Source organism: Musa acuminata, chromosome BXJ1-9 (genome assembly GCF_036884655.1).
Source record: "Musa acuminata AAA Group cultivar baxijiao chromosome BXJ1-9, Cavendish_Baxijiao_AAA, whole genome shotgun sequence".
Lineage (NCBI taxonomy): Eukaryota > Viridiplantae > Streptophyta > Magnoliopsida > Zingiberales > Musaceae > Musa > Musa acuminata.
The window spans coordinates 10,071,014-10,092,621 of record NC_088335.1 but is presented as its reverse complement, the minus strand read 5'-3'; the positions used below and the strand labels follow the sequence as shown (position 1 = coordinate 10,092,621).

The 21,608-nt window shown below is 38.4% G+C and overlaps 4 protein-coding genes across 6 annotated transcripts; all 4 read left to right on the top strand.

Annotated features, from left to right (window-relative positions):
• Positions 1-9,112: 9,112 nt before the first annotated feature.
• LOC135593131 (transcription factor bHLH94-like) lies at positions 9,113-10,651 on the top strand. The gene is made up of 3 exons (XM_065082959.1): positions 9,113-9,567; positions 9,804-10,208; positions 10,303-10,651. The coding sequence occupies exons 1-3, from the start codon at positions 9,163-9,165 to the stop codon at positions 10,399-10,401; spliced, it is 909 nt and encodes a 302-aa protein (XP_064939031.1). The 5' UTR covers positions 9,113-9,162; the 3' UTR covers positions 10,402-10,651.
• A 1,909-nt stretch (positions 10,652-12,560) lies between these two features.
• LOC103997970 (29 kDa ribonucleoprotein A, chloroplastic) lies at positions 12,561-16,267 on the top strand. Of its 3 annotated transcripts, none has more exons than XR_010479409.1 (6): positions 12,561-12,933; positions 13,678-13,776; positions 13,891-14,169; positions 14,421-14,582; positions 15,183-15,433; positions 15,964-16,267. XR_010479409.1 is itself a non-coding variant. In XM_009419326.3 (5 exons), the coding sequence occupies exons 1-4, from the start codon at positions 12,613-12,615 to the stop codon at positions 14,538-14,540; spliced, it is 819 nt and encodes a 272-aa protein (XP_009417601.2). In that variant the 5' UTR covers positions 12,561-12,612; the 3' UTR covers positions 14,541-14,582; positions 15,183-15,515. The 3 variants fall into 3 exon arrangements, 1 of the variants encoding a protein (XP_009417601.2); XR_010479410.1 differs by having other exon boundaries at positions 15,958-16,267; XM_009419326.3 differs by lacking the exon at positions 15,964-16,267 and having other exon boundaries at positions 15,183-15,515.
• A 463-nt stretch (positions 16,268-16,730) lies between these two features.
• On the top strand, positions 16,731-18,960 carry LOC103997969 (uncharacterized). The gene has a single exon (XM_009419324.3). It carries the CDS (start codon positions 17,605-17,607, stop codon positions 18,211-18,213), a length of 609 nt encoding a protein of 202 aa, XP_009417599.3. The 5' UTR covers positions 16,731-17,604; the 3' UTR covers positions 18,214-18,960.
• A 466-nt stretch (positions 18,961-19,426) lies between these two features.
• LOC103997968 (blue copper protein) lies at positions 19,427-20,498 on the top strand. Its single transcript, XM_009419323.3, has 2 exons — positions 19,427-19,716; positions 19,834-20,498. Exons 1-2 carry the CDS (start codon positions 19,542-19,544, stop codon positions 20,265-20,267), a joined length of 609 nt encoding a protein of 202 aa, XP_009417598.1. The 5' UTR covers positions 19,427-19,541; the 3' UTR covers positions 20,268-20,498.
• The last annotated feature ends 1,110 nt before the right edge of the window (positions 20,499-21,608 follow it).

The window sequence follows — 21,608 nt, the reverse complement described above, 5'->3', positions numbered from 1 at the left end:
CAATCATGAATCCCCAGCTGTTCTCACCACCTTGACTTGTGCTGGTTGGCATCCACCACGCAGGTATAACTTGTACTTGAAGCTTGCTTACGTATGATAGCTGTGAAGCATTGGGTGGGCAAATCAATCGAAGCCAGCAGGTAAGCAAGAATGATATTTGCGGCTTATTCCTTTGCATGATATGACGAATTAGGCATCAACATAGAAAATCTGGCATGTTCTAGTGAGATATATATATATATATATATATATATATATATATATATATATATTCAATGCCTGGACACGACAATCAATAATACGGCATGCACAGACTGTACTCCCTTTTGCTAGGTTTGGTTGAATAGAATAGTGCATGACATTTGTGTACCACGAAGATAGGCTGGCTGTGCTTTGTTCAGTTCTGGAACACATGCATTTGTCTCTCTCAATGTGTCGGTTGGTTGACTTAAACAAACAGTGTGGCTTTTCGTTCTTGCTGTCTTAATATGTATTCGTTTTAACTAGCTAACAGTTAATAAAGCTAATGCTCTTAGACTCTATACAGATACCATCATCAGTATCTACAACTTGATAAGGGCAAAAATGACGATGTGATGCGCCACGACGTCAGCCACACCAGGTGGACGCACTGTCCGAGAAAGCAAGCATTAATGCCGACTTGATGTGCGCCAACGTCATCAGCTCTCAGCAAACAACCTCAGCATTTGACCTCGCGCGCTTGGCCGAGGCACGGGAGCACGTCGATCGAGGCTCGCCCATACCCTGCGGCAGCCCGATAATACACGCCACGCCAGCATACTGTCAGACGCTATCAGCCTGCCCCCTGCAAGCTGGCACATCAGGGAACAGTAAGCTTCCCTATAAATACCCTTACTTTCTGAACGGTAAGGGGGGACTGGAACTTCTACTTCTTCATCTAAAACACCTCTCCGCTTTCTCTAACTTGGTCGTCGGAGGGGTCGGGCCGAGCTTCTAACCCGACCTTTGTGCAGGTACGAATACGCCCGATCTCCCGCTAGGCCCCCGGTGAGGGGCCGCCTCCAGAGGGAGCCAACGACGCCACCACGCTACCTCCCGACCAGACTCGAAGCCCTCCTCGAAACGATCTCCTCGTCAACCGGGCCCGAACCAAGCCGCGTCGGTCCCGAGGCCACGGCGTAAGGATGTTCACCCTAACACAACTTATGCATCTTGTTGTTTTACTTGCAAGAAAATTTACTGTACATATTGCTTTTCCTTGAACTGAGACTGAGAAGAAAGATCATAATACTTCACAGGGATGAGTAAACAGTGTGATCTAAGTCATTGATAGTGGGGTAAGTTAAAAGGGGGGCAAATGACATAGCCCTATATTTTCAAACAATGTCATATGATGATGATGTTGCACTAGTGGAGTCAGTGACCATGAGATTAATTATAGCTCACAGTCATCTTCAAGCAACTCCCTTATTGCCTCTTAGCCATGCCAACAATTAGATTGCTGCATTTTGGAATCAGCGACTCCGTTTTTTAAATTTTAAAAATCAAAATCAGATTCAGTAGTTCCAATTTATATATCATTGGTTTCGGTTCTTAGTAATTGAATCGTTCATATCCGATTCTAATTCGGTTCAGAATAAGTCATCGAATCGAATTATAATTAGCTCACATGAAAGGCGATTATTATCGTTGAATTTGGATTTTATTACTACCAGATTAATATTTTAAATTAAAAATTATCGAGATTTTAGATATACTGTCATTATACAAATGTTTTAGATTCTAAATTTATTGAACCTGTGAAATATTCATCATTACTTTGATTACTCATTATTTTCAACGTGGATCAAAGTCAACGTTGGTCAAAATCAAGATTGATGGTTTGACTATCTAGATTTGAGTCAAATAAGGATCAAAGATGGTATCACCTTACATTTATTTCACCAATAAACAAGAAAGACATGATCGAACTGCTTGTCACTGTACCAACACACAGGCATGAGCCCTACTTGTTGCTTGCAATTATGAATGCTTGGTCTCCCAGCAATGAAGTGCTTGTGCTTGGACTTGGAATGCAACCCCTTCTGAGCCCAATTTGGAAGGTTGCTTGTACCAGTTTCACATGTTGTCACAAAATGTGTCAGAGAAATTAATTAGAAAGCAACAAATATAGACAAACAAACTCAATTTTAGTATCAGATATCAATATAAGACAATGAATTCTGGGTGTAAACAAAAAAAGGGGGGTTAAGATAAAATTATTTCACTAATCAAGATTAATGTTTCGCTAATTAAGATATTAGATAAAGGAGGAGTTGTGCAATGGCCAATATTATTTATCCTGTAGAGATTAGTGATCATAGAGATTGAACTCGAATCTTTTTCGATCCAACCATCCGAAAAATTAAACCTATTCCTTTTTTTTTTGCCAAACATGATTTTTCACACAAATATCGTCTCTCTCGTAAACATAATAAGACTACATAATATTCAAGAAGGGACCAATTTTTTTCATTATTATTCTTCAATCAATTTTTTTGATTAATAGGAACAAAAAATAATAATTTTCTACACACAAGAAGAATTTTAGAGTAATAAAAATCTCTATACATTTATATTATCAAGTGAAGAAAATGGTCTCGCGATATATTTATATACTAACAATATAGTGATTAAGTGAATGTGTCCTAAGGCCATTTACTAAAGATTTAAAAAATTAGAACTATTCCAAGAATTGAACGTTGATTTCGGATCGAATATCAAATTTATATTAAAAGAATAATAAATTAGAAAAGGACTAAAGAACACTTGATATGTTACTAAGTATTCGAAGAGTCTGAAAGCTTAAGTTCTAAGGTTGTTTAATCTAATGTGTGTTATCCTTAATCATTTTGATTCATACTTATTGGTTTATAGATCTTTGCAATCTGCACATGATGGTTGTTTCATATAAAGAATTTTCCCTAATCCAACAAGCTTAAATAAATTTATTTAATCCAAAAGGAAGATAATTTTGTTTCCCACTATGGTGGTGATATTAGGCTCCCCTAAGAACCCTAGATGAATGTGCATAACACTTCCATGTCAAACATTATCCACATAGTAGATTCTTGCAATCCACTGTGGAGTAAAGTGCACTGCTCATGCATGTAGGACTGTGTGGCCTACACAAAGGCCTAAGGAGGGGGTGTCACATAATTTGATGCAAAAGAGACAAATCCATGATCTGCCAACCCTTGTAGACAATCATTTGATAACAACATGACAAGCTCGAAATTCCACACCCACATGGGATGCTCCTTCGCAGGTTTAGGTTATGCTCATTGCCAAGGTAGATGACAATGATCGATCCATCCTCCATCTCTTGTGGTAATAAAGGATCACATTGTTTCTCACTTTTCATCATAAAGTATGAATGGGAAAGACAAAAAGGGTGGAAACTGAAACTTTCACCTGCTTGCAGTATTTGGTGTGTGTGTGTGTGTGTTAATGCAGTAAGATCCTTCGAGTTTTCAAACTCTATTCTTCCATAAAGATTTCATGGGATGCTCAATATAAATTCTGCTTTGTTTTAACATGTTTTAGAGACAATACAAGAACACAAATGTTTCTGTATCCTTTTCTCTTGTGCCTGCGATCAAATTCACAAGTGTCGGAAAGAAATGATGAGACAGCATGTTCTCCTTCCCCAGAAGAATTATACCAAAACAGCACTCAGGTACTTCACTTGGGAATCTATCCCAACCAGCAGCACCCACAGCTGCTAGAGCAGTCAGTACAAATCACTGCCACAGCTGCCAACCTCTTGTTTTGGTGTGTCCTCAAAGTTGTCAGATGATCTTATGACCAAGGAATCATTATTTCTTGTAGGCAACACACACAGATGTATGTGATCAGGCATATCAAAATGATCCCAGAACAAGCTGCTGTCAGTCCAATGCAAACACTTCTCTTTTTTTGGTTTTTGACCTGCAACCATGGGAAGCCTCAAAGAATGGGTGTGTCATTTTCGGGGGCTCTCTGGCCATGGCCACCCACATGAACAGAATGCAGCAAGCTCCGAATCAAGCATTTGATTCCCCTCCCGCCCTTCCTTATCCAGACTTCCAAGCGACGTAGAACAAGTGAGAGAAGATGCAACAGCAGATCTGATGCGTTGGTGTCGGAGCAATACGGTGAGAGCAGCAAGCTAGGAGAAATCATCTTGGCATCCACGGCAGATGTTTGCAGAGGAATCGGAAGGGAGCGTCCCTGTGGCCATGACACAGCTTGTCGCGGTGGTCACATGCGCCCTTTCTCACTCCCAACTCTCGTCCTCAGGCCATGCAGAGAGCATCTGAGCTCCCATTGCCATCTCCTTTTCGTGTGTGTCGGCTTCTGTGCGTATCCGCAATACAAGAGCACATGCTGTAGCCCATTTCACCACCAATGTTACTTGTTGCTTGTCTCCTTTCACTCCCTTGGCCTTATATGACGTCGGCCTTATACGACCACCTTGTCCTTTGTTGCGTTGCCTTCCCGAGGCCTTTAAGATGAAAGAAATAAGTATCTTAATTTTTTTTATTAATAATATGTACGAATTTATACATAAAAAATGACTATAAAAATATAATAATTATATATTTTTAATTAAATATAAAATATTTATCTAAATCATTAGAGGATATAACGTTGAGATCATGATCTCGTTATTCGATAGAATCATAATAATATATTATCATAATATTTATAATTTAGAATCATAATGATATATTATCAAAATATTGAGAGGATAATCTAATCCTTATTTAATTTTTTCAATAATATCCAACTTAGAATACTATCACAAAATAGTGTTTCAATTGGATATATCGATCAAAATTTTAGAAATTATTGGTGAGACAAAAGCTTATAAGAGCATCTCTAAATTCATTAGAAAATAAAACATGAGAGACACTTAACTTACTATTTTGAATTTTGTCACGAATAAAGATTAACAAATATATATGTTATCGTGATATTATCATAATATATAGATGAAGGATTAAAGAATGTGTTAAATAGTCCATGAAGTAATAATTAAATTTATTAAATTTTAATAATTATAGAAGTAATTACTCGTCCTTAAAAGATCTTGAAATAAACTAATGTTTCTTAAAACTCAAAGCAATTTGAATTGTGATTAAGAAATATGACGTAAATACTAGTAGATGTCATCTTATCGTTATTATTTATTGAATCAACATATGAAAATGCATATAGTAATAGAGAAAGTAATTTTAAAGAAATAAGTCATAATTAATAGTATCTTCTAAGTAACGAAGAAGATATTTAATATTTATTTAATGGTTAGAAATAGGTTTATGCATAAAATGAGATAACTTGTTAACTACATACGTAATATCCAAATGAGTAAATGTCAAATATTGTTGACTTATCTTCAAGCATTTTGGTAGAAGATCAAAATATATTTATGTTGAGAAAACAAAAAAGACTATTTGCTCTAACTTGAACATAAAGAAAATAACTATGGATCCAAGATTTTTTATAAAAATAAATTATTTTTAATCTATTGAATAAATAATTAAATTAAGTCATCCATACAAGCTAGTAGAAATATAGTTATATCCTCATTAGAATAAATGAATAATGAATAATAAGATTAAAATTATAAAATTTAATTGGTACTAAGATATATTCGAAGTTCATGATACCAAATATGAGGGACCTAATTGAGATCATAAAAAGCTTTGCATACCATACAAATATGTTGAGAAAGAGAAAGATTATGATTAATAAATTTTGAAAGTTATTGTATAAAATATTCTTAGAAATATAACAATGAAGAAATACATTATTCATGTCCAACCATCAAAGTCTTCAATTGTTTGATAAGATAAAATATAAAATAATATGAATTATTATTAGTTTGACAACTAGGCTAAAGGTGTTATGGTACTCAAGACTTGGGCATTGATGAAATCTCTTTGTAATATATTTTATTTTATATTTATTAATAGATAAATTAGGGTTTTGTTAATAAAAAAATCATTTGCGCCAACAAAATTTTGACTTGAATAGGATAGGACCTAATCTTATGTAATAAAACATTATAGTCTTCAAACATTATAGTATTCAGGAGTTTACAGGACTTAGTTGATAGTAAAAGGTTCAAAAATAAATTTTTAAGATTGTTTTATAAAAAAATATTTATTTGGTTTAAAGGCTTGATTTTTAGATTTAGTAATCAATGAATAAATTAGTGTAGAGTAAATGATATCTCCAAAAATATGTTGAATAAGAAGAATTTAAAATAGGAGATACTAAACTAAATAGTTGGATGGACAAGGTAATATAGTGTCAATCATGTACCATCAAAAGGTAATTGTCAATCATGTACCATTGAAGAAAAACCTAATAAATTTTGAATGGATAAAGTATTTGGATTGATAGGTGAGATTAATATTTTAATCCGAACGAGAATGATAATATAAGGTGGCTCATGAATTTTGGGAATCCAATCAATAAAGTTGATGGAAGTTAGTCTACGTAAAAGAGGGTTAAGTGATTTATAAGACAAAATAAAATCTACAAAATCAATTTAGTAAGAAATAAAAATTATTTTGTTCGATAGATCAAAATATTTAATGTCACTTTGATTAGTAGAATATCTACAAAAAAACATATGATTTTGATCAGGCTTTCAGTTTATTATGGGTGTAACATTTTAAACATAGATAACATAGACATCTAAAAACATGTAAATTATTATAGTTACGATTAGATCTAAAATAGTTACGATTAGATCTAAAATAGTTTTTCAAATAACGAAACCATATTAAGAACTAGAGTGGGTATGTAATTAATAAGATAAGTTGATATAATAAATACACGAGACCAAAATTAAAGAGGCAAGCAATTTAAGCATGTAGTTAGGTGATTGTGCCATATTTGAAATGGAGCCTTGATAATAGCCAAAATAAAGATAAATTTTGATGAAATAGTGTAATAGTTGACCACTTATAAACTCTATATTCAGCTTCTCCACAAGATATGTCTTTGTATTTAGATCATTCACAACAAATAAAGAAATAGAAATATTATTAGAAAAAATTAATTTAAAGACATATATTTGGTTATTTTTCATTTTAGGACTATAAAGAACATTAGAAATTAAAAATAATTTTGAGAAAAAAAGTTTATAAAACTAATATAAGTTATCTTAAGAGCTTTATTATCACCTATCATGATATTATCTAATTATTATAATCTGAGTGAAGAGATAAATTATTCAAGTAAAACATGACATGATGATAAGTTCCGAAATCAACAAGCTAGTTTGATAAAAGTTAAAAAGATTAAGCAACAAAGTGAGTAAGTAGCTATGATAATGGAAACCAACTAAGTGGTGTAAGGTGGGTGGTGTAAGGTAGGTAGTGAAAGCTAAAACAACCATAGAATATTAACTTACAAACAACAATATTCCTTTAATAAATGACTTTGTTGTTAAATTATTTCTTAGATAAGTTGATAATTTTGTTATAGGCTTGTTGCATGTTACTCTAGAATAATTGTTTGGATGATTACCTAGTTGTGGATATTGCCTTTATTACTAGAATTAACTTTATTAGTAAAATTGATAATGATAGAAGATGTGACTCTCGCTTAAAATAAGCTTTATAGTTAGAAACCTTATCACAAAGTTCTTGAAAAAGATATAGGACTATCTCAAATACGAATCATAGTCAAAATCTCTTTGTAATTTAAATTAAGATAATTTAATACATGAAAATTGATCTTTTTATCGTTAAAAGATGCATCAGCCATAGCAAGTGCATTTGCTTGAGTTTTGATAGTCAAAAAACTTAAAAAGGATTTCTCAATATTATATGAGATAATCATGAGATTAGTTGATATATATTATTATAAACTTGGACCACATGAGAGAATTTTGTAAAGACTATATAGGGAATGATTCGAGGAGAGAGAGAGTGAGAGGTGATGATAGTATTTCTAAAAAGATGATCTTGATGGATTCAAAAAGTATGTTTAGCATTAATAATTTTAAGATTATTCTTTCTATTTATGGAGGGCAAATGACGATATAATCTATATAACCCATAAGATGATAATCAATTTGAAAAGAATAAAATTGATCCTACTAAGAAGTATAATTTATGGCTACGAGAGATATTACCAATCATATCAAAAAGTCGAGTGGAGAAGAAAATACTAGAAGCAACCTACAAGTTTGAATAAGATGACTAGTTTGAATTTTTTTAATAGTGAGTATGAATTTATACTCAGTAGTAAGATCTAATTATAAAATATAAAATTATAATTAATTTTATAATCTATATAATCTATATAACCCATAAGATGATAATCAATTTGAAAAGAATAAAATTGATCCTACTAAGAAGTATAATTTATGGCTATGAGAGATATTACCAATCATATCAAAAAGTGAAGTGGAGAAGAAAATACTAGAAGCAACCTACAAGTTTGAATAAGATGACTAGTTTGAATTTTTTTAATAGTGAGTATGAATTTATACTCAGTAGTAAGATCTAATTATAAAATATAAAATTATAATTAATTTTATAATCTATATAATCTATATAACCCATAAGATGATAATCAATTTGAAAAGAATAAAATTGATCCTACTAAGAAGTATAATTTATGGCTATGAGAGATATTACCAATCATATCAAAAAGTGGAGTGGAGAAGAAAATACTAGAAGCAACCTACAAGTTTAAATAAGATGATTAGTTTAAATTTTTTTAATAGTGAGTATGAATTTATACTCAGTAGTAAGATCTAATTATAAAATATAAAATTATAATTATATTTTATAATAAAATATAAAATATAATAATTATATAATTTTTTCAATAAATTATAAATATAAAATATCTCTCTAAAATTTTCATAATGGAAGAGATCATGATTATAATCCTTATTATTTGATAGAATCATGATTATATATTATTATAATTTCTATAATTTAAAATTACGATGATATATTATGGAAATATTAAAAGAATTAGAATATTCTGATTTATTTATTTTTCAATAACATCCTTCCTATTCCTAATATAAGTCTCCTCCATTCAGCTTCTTCCTCTTCCCCAACGGAAAAGGCAAGCTTGATCTTTGTGTGCTTTGTCCATAGATAGGTGATTGATCGAAGAGAAATGGCACTGGCCGAAGCACTCGGTTTTACAACGAAGGAGCTGTGCAACATGGGATGCGAGATAGGTGGTGGCGGCGACGGTCGCAGGAAGCTGAACCGAGGGAGGGAGGTGGCAACAGGGAAGCGCGGCAGCGGCAGCAGCTGGGACACCTGTTGCTCCTCCATGCTGCAAAACTTCGATGACTGGGATGTGGATTCGTGGTCGCCGAAGACCGGATCAGCTGCCGTTTGCCAGGAAGGGACGGCGGACCGGAGGAAGAGGCGGCGCACGAAGCGGTTCAAGAACAAGGAAGAGGTGGAGACCCAGAGGATGACTCACATTGCGGTGGAGCGCAACCGGCGGAGACTGATGAATGAGTACCTCGCCGTGCTCCGGTCACTCATGCCCGCCTCCTACGTCCAAAAAGTTCGTCTTCCACACCTTCCAGAAATTTATTCCATCTCATCCGAGACATCTCTTCTCCTAATCTCTTCCACTATTAACAGCCACTTTTTCTCATCATCTCATCAAGATTCTAATCGTCATGCAGCAAAACAATTGCACCATCTTCCCTCACATGTTTGCACATATATGGCCTAAAACCAATTCAATAATCTTTGATCGATGAAGAAACCCCAAACAGTTCATCTCTTCCTTGGCAGGGTGATCAAGCATCGATCGTTGGAGGTGCCATAAATTTCGTCAAAGAGCTTGAGCAGTCAGTCCAATCCCTCGAGGCTCAGAAGCGCATCAGGGAACGATCAAAGGCGGCTCCTTTCGCTGACTTCTTCACCTTCCCCCAGTACTCATCCGGCTCCTCGCACTGCACTAGCACTTCTAGCACCGACACTACCGCCACCGGCGAAGCGGCGCGCAGGAACCCGTCGGCCATGGCTGACATCGAGGTCACCATCGTCGAGAGCCATGCCAACGTCAAGATCTTCTCGAGGTGGCGACCCAGGCAGCTGCTGATGCTGGTGCTGGGCCTGCAGAACCTGCGGCTGACGACGCTTCACCTCAACGTGACCACCGTCGACGAAATGGTTCTCTACTGTTTCAGTCTCAAGGTAAGATGAGCCACCACCCTCTTGATTCCAATCCCTTCTCTCGATGCCATGGCTCACGAGTTGTTGTTTTCTTCCTCTGCTTTTGCTGGTGAAGGTAGAAGACGATTGCCAGTGTGCATCAGTGGATGTGATCGCCACTGCAGTCCACCAAATAATTGCAAGGATCGAGGAGGAGGAGACTGCTCACCAGTAATCCGCTTCTATCAGAACACTTCAGTGACAATAATGTCGGTGCCTATAGCGTTCTGTATGTTCTTTTAGATTTCTGTTTGCTGCTTATTGAATTGGCTTCAGAGTGAGAGAGACTCCATCATCGCTCCAAGAGATGTTAGATAGTATGCAATGGCTTCTGGTTGTGTAAGAGATCAGTTCATGACTTACCATAATGTCTTCTTTCTTCTTGTCGTTCATCGAAAAGATTCAGATGTTCCATCCGCATCTTTACAGTTTCACACTTTAAACTCAATTTACATAGGAATCATTTTGTTTAATTCTCTTAAAGGAGGCCTTTAAATGAAGCAGCTTTAGAAGTGATGTTTTAGGTACTTGATGTGCTTTGAACATATATGATCACTATGTCAAGAAAAATGAAGATCTAAGTTCACTCTTTTCTCCTATTTATCTTGTAATCCTGTTTGAATCCCTTTGTTTCTCTTCCTTCTCAAGAAAAGACTTAAAAGTTGCGAGGTTAGAAGACAACATAAGCTGTTGAAGGATGCGATTGCTTTTTGTGCTACTTCTCTGAGACAAGCATGGAGGCTGTTGATGAACAATGAGTTGGGTATAACACTGTGGCTAAAAGTCTTTCTCAATCCTGTTTACATGCACATTTTAAGGAATGCTCATTGTCCTCTCCCACAATACAATGCAAGATGATTGAAGGAGCTCATGCCCCATGTGTCCTTGTAAATGACAAAAGAAGCAGCTTAAACAAGAAACATGTAGTCCAAGAAAACAACAGTGTATGGATCAGAATGTCAAGCATAATTGCAGGTTACTGAGCGTTGAAACATGTGCAAGAAGCATTAATTTGTATTATGAGAGTGTAGTTCATTGTTGAAAGTGGATTGCAAGTATTCAACTCAACCCAACTTTGCATGACCTCCTTTGGTTCATGCATTGGTCCTCCTTGCATAGACAGAGGTTGCTGAATTCTTTTCAGCATCTAATGTCTTCTAAAAGAATTATCTGCTGAGTCTTTTATATGGTTGATGGAGGAGTTCTTGAAGTCCCAAGCAATGCATTCAGCATCCATCAGGACAGAATCAAATTATTGGAATTCTTGCAGTTCCTGCAACTTCACATCAGTTATCTGAAATATCTGGCAACAATGTCCACTTGCAAGCTATTACCTAAAGAATTATATGGATTTAACCAGACACTTCCTGCAAGCTACACTATAAAGAAGAATCTACAGTGTTGACTATGGACAAGTCATTGTCTGAAAGCTAAGACATGATTTCCTTAAATCAAGTGACCAGCTTTCCCTACAGAAAAAGAAAGAAAGGCTTGTGGCTGGTCAATTCAAGAGCATTAACTTTAATGTACACACACCAGAAATCTTTCCAGGTTATGTTCTTGATGTTGTAGAATCACTGTCACCTTCCATATCTGTTTGAGAAACACCACAACCTATCCAGTTGATACTCAAATGTCCATAATGTACATGCATATCACTCCTAGACTACCCACATAATGCCTGAGAAGAATGAAGCCAGAGGTAGCACTCTTTCTTTGTTGAAGAATCAGTATCTAACATGAATAAAGTGTTACATGAAGGAATTGGAGAAAGGAAGAAAGCAAAGCAGAAAAGGAAACAACAAAATGGAAAAAGAAGAGACACAAGAAAAATTAAACACGCAAGATTACAAAGTAGATGTTCTTTCTCTACTTCTTACATCTTCAGATTAAACTGGCTTCTTCTTTCTTACAGGAAGCAGCACGAACAGATTATGATTCCAGAGTTTGTGCTTTTAGATTTGCTGATGCAAGCCATCTCTTCCCCGTCCTTTAAACAACTGTTCATGGGATTACATAGAAGTAAGATCCTGGTAACTGAAGCGCCCCATTGTTGGATATTGTTTACCGAGAAGTCTTCCATCATCACGTTTTGGTTTGTACTTGTAGTTTTTCGACTTTTAGCCCGATCATTTTTGGATTAAGAAATGTTCTCTGTTCTTCGATTCTCTGTTCCTCGAAAACCAGCAGTAAGGTATCGGACCACCTATAGGCGACACGCGTCAGGTCCGCAAATAGCCACGTAGACAATATCTTGTGAGCGATTAATGGAGCCAAGCTGGACCGTGCCTATGCCCAGACAGCTGAATCGGTAGTTACTTATCCCAAGAGCTAAAGGGGCGCTCCACGGATTGAGATCTTTTCTTGTGTCCTCTGTTCTGGGGTCATGGCGCTTCCCCTTCTCCGACTCCCTTCCTCTCACAACCCTCACCTCTCTCCCTCCTCCCCTTCGTTCTTCTCTCTGCCCTCTCCTTCCCGCGTGACATGTTCTCCTAGAAGGGCGAGTGGAGTTCTCCTCCTCCTCCTCCGTCGAGAGATATCTGCTTTTGCCGCTCTCAGCAGCAGCGCTCCGGCAGCACCAGTGGAAACGGCGGAGAGCTCGGGGGCGGCTCGAACGAGGCTGATCGCCCAAAACGTACCTTGGAACTGCACGGCCGATGACATCAGAACTCTGTTCTCGAAGCACGGCACTGTCGTCGACGTTGAGGTTCGGATTCTCCTGCTCTATGCCTATGGAAAAGATCGAATCTTTGAGCGCGAGTCCATTTGTATCATACCATTTTAAGTTCTAAGCGGGATTTGCTGTATCATTTCTTTTAAATGCTTCCGACTTTATGCTTGATGAGATATTAATGTCTGCTCATGATTTATGAGTGAAAAAAATGATTTTTTTATTATCTGAGTATAAGCAAAACTAAGGAGCTTGAAGGATGATAATTCTGATGCCATGAAGTCGGAATTTACTAATTTCACTATCACTGGTTACATATTATGGCGAATTTGGACATCATTGATGTATTTACAACCAAATTGATTTATCCCAATACTAGAGCTGAATGATTGACGATGCCAATTATATCATAAAGCATGTAAAACAACAAAAAGAACTCTAGTCCACTGGTATAATTCCTTATCTAGGATTATATCTCTTGAACTTTTGTTTATTTAATAGATGCCTTGATATTGTTCACCCATCATGGCATGACTAGTGCATGTTCTTGTGCTAATGGTGGCAACCATTAGGATTTCGATATTGGTAGAACTAGCATCAATATTAGGAAGTTACTTGAAACGGGGTGTCCTTCTTTATGGACATGTCAAAATCTTGGTAGATCTTGATGTGTATCCTGCAATCTGTTTGCTCTGACCCTTTTACAATTGCTTTAAAGATATTTTGGCTTATTTCACCAGCACCAAATTATTGTCACTTAGACCTTGCTTCTTGGTCCAGCTGTCGATGTATAACAGCAGCAGAAATAGAGGATTGGCATTCGTAACAATGGCCTCGGAGGAGGAAGCACTAGCAGCACTTAGTCATCTGAATTCATATGTAAGTAGTTCTCAGGGAACAATGGTGCTATCGTTCATCTTATATTTATGGTCAGAGCATCAGGCCTCTATCATTGTGGTGGGTGCTTAATCATGAGTTCTGTTGGTGATTTAGGATTTAGACGGTCGTGTGATCAAGGTGGAATTTGCAAGATCTGTGAAGAAGGCTCCTGTTGTGGCAGCAGGTCCTGTTCCAAAGTATAATGTGTTTGTGGGCAATTTAACTTGGAGGGTAAGATCTCGGGATCTTCGAGAATTATTTAGTGGCAGTGGGAACATCCTATCTGCTGAAGTCATCTTCCAAAGCAATCCAAGAAGATCAGCAGGCTATGGATTTGTCTCGTTCGCATCAAAAGAAGAAGCAGAAGCTGCAATAACCACTCTGAATGGAAATGTAAATTTAGGTTTATGTCTCTAGTCTATTGTGAGATTTCCTTTTATGACAGATGCACACAGATTCCTTTCTGGCATGGCTGTGCATGTTGATGCGACAGTACAGACTAGCTCAGCGAATGCAATTACATTTTCGGCATGGCATGTGCCAAATGGCACAACAATTCATATACAGCAAACCATCTACCATTTACTGTTTATTTATAAGTCTTCTATTTTATCATCCGGTTAACACCTTGCTAACCACTGCAGAAGTTGATGGGAAGACGCATTCGTTTGGTGTTGGGTAAGGATCAAGCAGTTGATGCTGAAAACAAGGTGGATACCTATGAGCAATCAGATGAGATATCAGATGAGGTAGATGCTAGCTGAGAGCAACCAGAGCCAGATGAGACATGGCTGAAGAAAATTGAGGCATGTAAAAGTGACATTATATATATTTATGTTTTTTGCATTAATATATATTTCTCTTTTGGTTCAGTATTTATTTACTTGACTACAGTTTTTTGTGAATTTATTTCGTTTGTGTATCATATTCCATATCACTGAGTTTCTAGTCAGATCTTATGTGAGAATCAATCCATAAGAGCTGGATCAATGTTTCATGAAACTTAGTTGGTGGAGCTATTTAAATTTATATCGATTATAACTACTTGCCTTTATTATAAGATTTTCAATGAAATGTAGACTTTCTTGTGACTGAGCGGCTGTTAAACATCTGGAAATAATAACCCTTTGCTGAAACTATCATAACAATATGGACAATAAAATGGCATGGGAATTAACATTAAGATGAATGTGGCATATAGGCTATTATCTATATAGCAAGTTACATCTTTACTTCTGACAACAACTAAAAGAGAGGGTAAAAAAGTGTTTGCCACGAGACCGAAAGCGCAGTTGGTAAATTATTGGTTTGTAGAACGCATGCTATCAGCATTCAGCACCTTACTCCTTTTGAAATTCACGCATACTTGAGCAACATTTTTCCATAACAGAAGATTGATGTTGTAGATATCAAAGAAGACCTTGAAGCTACCTTGGTGGGTTGTGTACTGCTTTAGATGTTTGACTCGATCTCACTCGACCTGTTCATGAGCTAGCATCTATGGGTTTCAATGGTTTGGTCTTTCTTCAATGACTTGAAAGCTTGGCGGAAAGAATCATGGACCTGGAACTGCACCATAAGCTCATTGATGAATGCAACAAAACCATAGTGAGAAGTGGAGGGTGTTAAAGCATGAACAATGTCAAGTCTAAGAAAGGTACGCAAAAATTCAGTCGATGATTTGCATTTTTCAGATGATTGAATTCTTACATTAACCAGCTGTATTCCTGAGATACTTATGATGCTGGAGCCTGACTCTTAAGCCTTTATAAGCATTGCTGTTTCCATAAAAAATGATCAAATTATAACTTGAAGAATGATCCTTTGAAGTCAGATAAAAGTCAAATAATGAAGTTGTCTCAAGATTTCATTTATAGGTTATATTTGCAGTTAGACCGACTGAGATAAACGAAGGAAACCTCTGATTTTGTCATGGATAGATAACATTCTAAAACTTCCATGCTTGTTTTTGTCAGAGAAGCCAAATATCAAAGTTATCTCATTAGGCTTTACAGATTTAATTTATAGGCTGTCTGCAGATACTGAAGGAAACTGAGTTATGGATAGATTACATTCTAAAACTTTCTTCAACTTCCATGTTTGTTTAAAATTTTTTTTGTGATAAGCCAAGTTTGTCAGAACTGCCAATAACTACCTGTTGAAGTATGATTTAAGTTTTAGAAACAGGTTCATCTCTCTTCAGAGTGCACCAGGACTTCATTGTGAAGACCATCCGCTTCCTGCTTGCCTTTGACTGAAAACAATGACATGAACTGATCGGAACCAGAGGCCTGAGGATTGATTGACCCAAGAAACTAAAGTTGATGATATTAAAAAAGGGTTCACAAGGAGAAGATTGAGTGTGAGTCAATATAGGACAAAAATCAAGTTGGCCTCCCACCCAACTTGCCTATATTTATGTTATTAGATGTTGTTAGAGATGATTCTGGATGGGTCCTCCGAGTCAAGTTTTAATTTAGTTCTTTTTCGAGTCGGTCTTTAAGAAATTCTTCATACCAGTCGTTGGATTTCTATAAAATTAAGTCAGGGGTAATCCCGATAATGGTCCTTCGACGTTCAAGTTAGTACTAAGTTAGACAAGTTAGACGAGTATTGAATATTATATTATCTCAAGTTTACTTGCATAACTCCTCGTTTATAGTAGACGCCTGATACAAATATTATGTAGTCTATTATTGGTAGGGATCAATCATAGTTATCTTTAATGAGTTATTATGCTTGGAATTGTTGGAGGTCACTTTTATATAGACTCGTGAATTTAAAGATTTTGATGTTATGATATATAGACTTGTGAATTTCAAGATTTTGATGTTACGATGAGGTGTTCCTCTACGATTTAATTATCGACACAAATATGTTCTTTATATATATATATATATATATATTAATTCTCTTCAAATCTCATGTTTTATTGAATATCTTAATATTTTTACGAATTGTATCTTATTGTCCAAAATAAAATTTAGTCAGCTTGACATGGCATCGTTTGACTATTCTCAGTCATTCATCGAATAAACAATCCTTCCACATGAAAAATTCTTCTTGCATTCGGCAGATAGCAGTTGTTGAATGCAAGTATGTAAATTTGATCTCTTCAAGCTGTCTTCCCTGCTCACCTACTACTCCTCTATTCTATGAATTCCAATCTCAAAAAGAAGATATATGCCACACTGTACCTGTAATTAATTCCTACCTCATCATCTTATGACCAAATCGAATTGACCAAATTCCTAGAATTCGGATAATAAATAGCTCTTTAATATCCCAAAATCCAGAAAATAGATCTCCATCCCATGATGAATTTTATATGTAGACTCAACCTTAAAAGAGTTGACAAAAGCAATATACTGTGGCGTGTAGCTTTCTCTAAACAAAAAAAGCATAGCTTCAAGATAACTATTTAATCTTTGTGTCAGTCGAAATAATCCTTCTTAATAATATTTCTTTCATAAGACAGAAATATGGTGAAGAAGAAAACATTAATCAGATAAATTATTGAATTTTGTTTTCGGATTAATATTTAACATATATTACTGTCTATAATTGTTTTGGAATAACAGTGAATGCCGCGTGTTAGTTAGGCGACACAGCAAACTGCACGCCACTTTGAGAATCTTTCATCAACCAACAAAACCTACCGCAGAATCCTTCTCTTCGAAGAATGAGATCTCCTTTGTCCGCACGCTTCTTCCTACCCACCAAACCCTCCCCATCGCGACCTTTCGTCCCTCACACTCCCCGAGAAGAAAGGAAGGAAGGAAGGAAGGAAGATATCGCAGCATCTTCTTCCTCTTCTCTTCTATCCCCATGGAGGAGGTGAAGCCGATCCCTCATTCGCCAACCAAGAAATGGTTCTTGGATTGGCAGCGTGACGGCCACCACGAGAGGGAGATGTTGCTCGGCGTCGACCTCTCGAAGCGCTCCTCCCTGTGCGCCGGTGACCTCCTCCAGAACTGCGATCTTCCCCCTCCCCTCAAACTCTTCTCCCCCGTCGAACAAGATGACAAGAAAGCTGTCCGGTCCTCTGGTGTTCGGTCCGAAGGATGCTGTGTTGCAGGCAGCGAGGTCGATCGGTGGGATGGCGACGAGAACCCGAGCTTGTTGAGAGCTCTGCGGCTGTCGCAGACCCGGGCGAGGGAGGCGGAGAAGAGGGCGTCGCAGGAGCGCAGCAGGAACCAGGACCTGGTCGGGCTGCTCCTGGCCGACTCGCTCAGGCTGTCTGCTTATAGGCGGTGGGTGGAGCTGCTGGAGGCCGAGGTGTCGGTGTTGCAGAAGAGGATATTGCGGCCGGCGCAGGGGGAGGAGCTCGGAGACGAAGGCTCCGACCCGGCCGCCGCCATGACGTGGTGGTGCACCCTGGCCTTGTCCCTGGGCATTGTCGGGGTGGGCTTTGCATTAGGACGATGCATGTTCTGATCGATGACTCGCACCGTTCGGTGCAGAATTAGACTGATTCAGGACGATGCCTGTACATTTGAAACCAGTCGATAGAAGAAGATACGGTGCAGAGTCGTATATGAACGACATGTTCGCTCCACTCTGTACCTCGTTTAGAACAGAGCAGATTTCTCCTCTCCCCTTTCTTTTGCATGACTTGGATTGAAGCGGAAGGGAACCGATCATGATTGCGGCAGTTCCATGTATCAGAAGAGATTCAAAAGAAAGATAACAAGGCAATCATGACCTCTGTGAAAGAGGAAGAACAAGACAAATCAACTAGTAGCAATTTGACTTCGGATACAGAGCTGGGTGAAGGGAAGAAGGGGTAGCAGGTGGTGGTGCAGACTTGACCACCAAGCTTCTGCTTAGCTTTAGAGACAGGAAACATGAAAGCTAGACAAAGAAAAATGGAAGTGGGGCATCACAAGTGTCTTGAGAGGCAAGTATTCTTTCCATGGACTTAGAAATGGAGGGGATTGATTGGAACACTTGATCGATCACACATGAAGTAGAAATGCTGTGTCCAAGAAGTTTCCTTATGTATCATTCAGAATGTGAATCAGCGGTCACAAATAAGATTTTTGCTGTGCATTTGGTGGTTACTATTCTCATCATCTCAATGTACTTATTCTCGGGTCCGCACAATGTTGGACTCTTTTGTAAGCGCTGAGGATGATTGGGATATCCTCTTACACAACCAAAAGCAACACCTGCTAAAGTTCATCTGACATTGATCCAAACTAAAAGATGCAAAGAAGAACACAACTCTCACTGATAATTCTTCGATTTTTAGAGCATAGTTTTCTTTTAGCACTTGTTGTTCGTGCTGTTCATGTCACCATTTTAAGAGCACCAAGATGGCCGCTGCGAATTGGGGTCTCCTCTGTTCTTAATGCTTCATATGTACTTTCTCGACTCCTTTTATTTCCCCAAACATTTCAATTATTCACTTCTTTTCCTCCGGAATAGCAGTATATAATCCGCTTAATTAGCTCAACTCATATGGCGAAGAACACAAAAGCTTGATGCTAGCTGTTGAAGGCCCATTGACGAGCTGTGTCATCATCATTGCGGGTGATGAAACCAAAAGGGGGGAGGGGACGAAGAAAAAGCTAAGTAGATCAGATGCGGTCACCCACCCATGGAGATGTCTACATGGAGTATTCCCTAAGCTATTCCCACCCGTTACTGTCTCAAAGCGCAGAGGACGGAACGCTCCTACTAACTCCAACCAAACCACGTCGGGCTATATAAAGCAACCCCTCCTCTCTTCCGGTGTGTGCAGCTCACCTCGTTTCATAGAAATGGCCGGGTGCACTTCCTCAGCCATCGGCGTCCTCCTCCTCCTCCTCCTCTGCTGCACGATGTGGACGGCGTTCGCCACCGACCACACCGTCGGAGGCTCCACTGGTTGGGCCAACGGGGTTGACTACACTAAGTGGACCTCCGGAAAAACCTTCGTCGCCGGCGACAGCCTCAGTAAGATATAGCTGTGGATATGTGTGTTAGAGCTTATGAACGTATCGAGTCATTGTCGTCATGTAATTAACGCGTTTCACGAGGTCTCGATATTAATCTACGTCATGGCCGTTGCAGCGTTCAACTATGGTGCCGGAGTGCACACGGTGGACCAGGTGAGCGCCACCGACTACAGCTCCTGCTCCGCCAGCAACGCCCTCAGCACCGACGGCAGCGGGCAGACGACGGTGAAGCTCTCCAAGGCCGGCACCTACTACTTCATCTGCGGCGTCGCCAGCCACTGCAGCAACGGGATGAAGATCGCGGTCCCCGTCAAGGCGGCGTCCCCCGCCATCTCGCCCGCCACCCCCCCGTCCGGCTCAACCAAGCCTCCCACCGCAGCCACCGCCACCCCGCCCTCCGCAAGCACCACGCCCTCCGTAAGCACCACGCCCTCCACCACCACCCCCACCACCACGGCGGCCGACAAGCAGTCCAGCGCCGGATACGTCTCCTCGGCTTCCGTGGCAATGCTTACCGGGCTGCTGGCGCTCGAGCTGGTGCTCCTTTAGGGTTGGCCAGGGTAGAGACAGTGCTCTTGCTCCTGTTTCTCCATTTCTTCTGTGTTAGGTGGTAGATCATCATCCATCTACTTCGGAGCTTCCTTGCGGCTGTATCGTCTTTGTTCAGCTTGATTTGAGTGTGTCGAGTTGTTCCATCCCGGTGCATGGTTGCCATGTTCTCTTTATTGATTCGATTGTGAGGAAGAGATCAGGAAATAAAATGAGTCTTGATTTGATCTATGTGGGGAAGAAGCCAATTGAACCGAGTTAAGAAGATGGCAGTCGGAGTTGATGGATCAGACATCATAATTGATGTACACAGCTTTCTGATATTATAGTGCACATGACCTCATACAACATAATTGTTGGAGAGAGAGAGAGAGAGAGAGAGAGAGAGAGAGAAGATCAACATCATACTATGAACCTCAAATTGGTGCAGGAATTGCTAAATCACTATCATCTCTGCAACAAGTGATACATTGCTTCGAGTGCTGAGAAGTAAGACAAGTGCAAGGAAGACATTTGCATGAGAAGTGCAGATGCACCTAAAAATAACATGTTGCCATATTATTAAGTAACGACTGATGTACTATTTCAGCAGAATAAAAGGGAAGAAATATATGCAATTGATTTGAATTATGATCAGAAAAGAATGCATAAAAAGGCTGGCAGGGTTGGTAGGATAACATTATCAACGGAAAAAAATCTCCTTTTTCTCTTCATCTCTCTCTCTCTCTCTCTCTCTCTCTCTCTCTCTCTCTCTTTGGTAGGATAACATTATCAACGGAAAAAAATCCCCTTTCTCTCTCTCTCTCTCCTTGTAGGGACAAACAGTGGACATGACTGCCAAACAAATTACCTACTCCAAGAAAAGAGAAAGTCCCCTTGACATAGTACACAGGGTAGCCACATAGCTGAAAGCAACAATTTGAAGTAGTTGGTGCAGATCTCCTACTGGGTTTGGGTGTATTATGACAGAGTTAGGCTGATGTTAAACCTTCTCCACCACACCTGTCTCCTGATCTCTCTCTCTCTCTCTCTCTCTCTCTCTCTCTCTCTGTGCATATTATTGCTTATTAGTGTGGGAGAAAGAGTGCAGCAAACCTTTAGAGACAACTAAGGTCTCTTTCTCTCTCTGAAGTCATCTTCATTTTTCTGATTGGATTAGTCCACTCCTTTTCCTTGTTATTTCACAAGAGAGTTGAATTTACTTGACTCACAGCAATAAAAAAGGAACAAAGAAGAAGCATTTGTTTTATCATATCTATATGTGATTTGCCTTCAGCCGTCTCATCCATTCATATAATAGTGAAGAATAATGTGCCCTCATAATGTACTTGGAATTCCTTT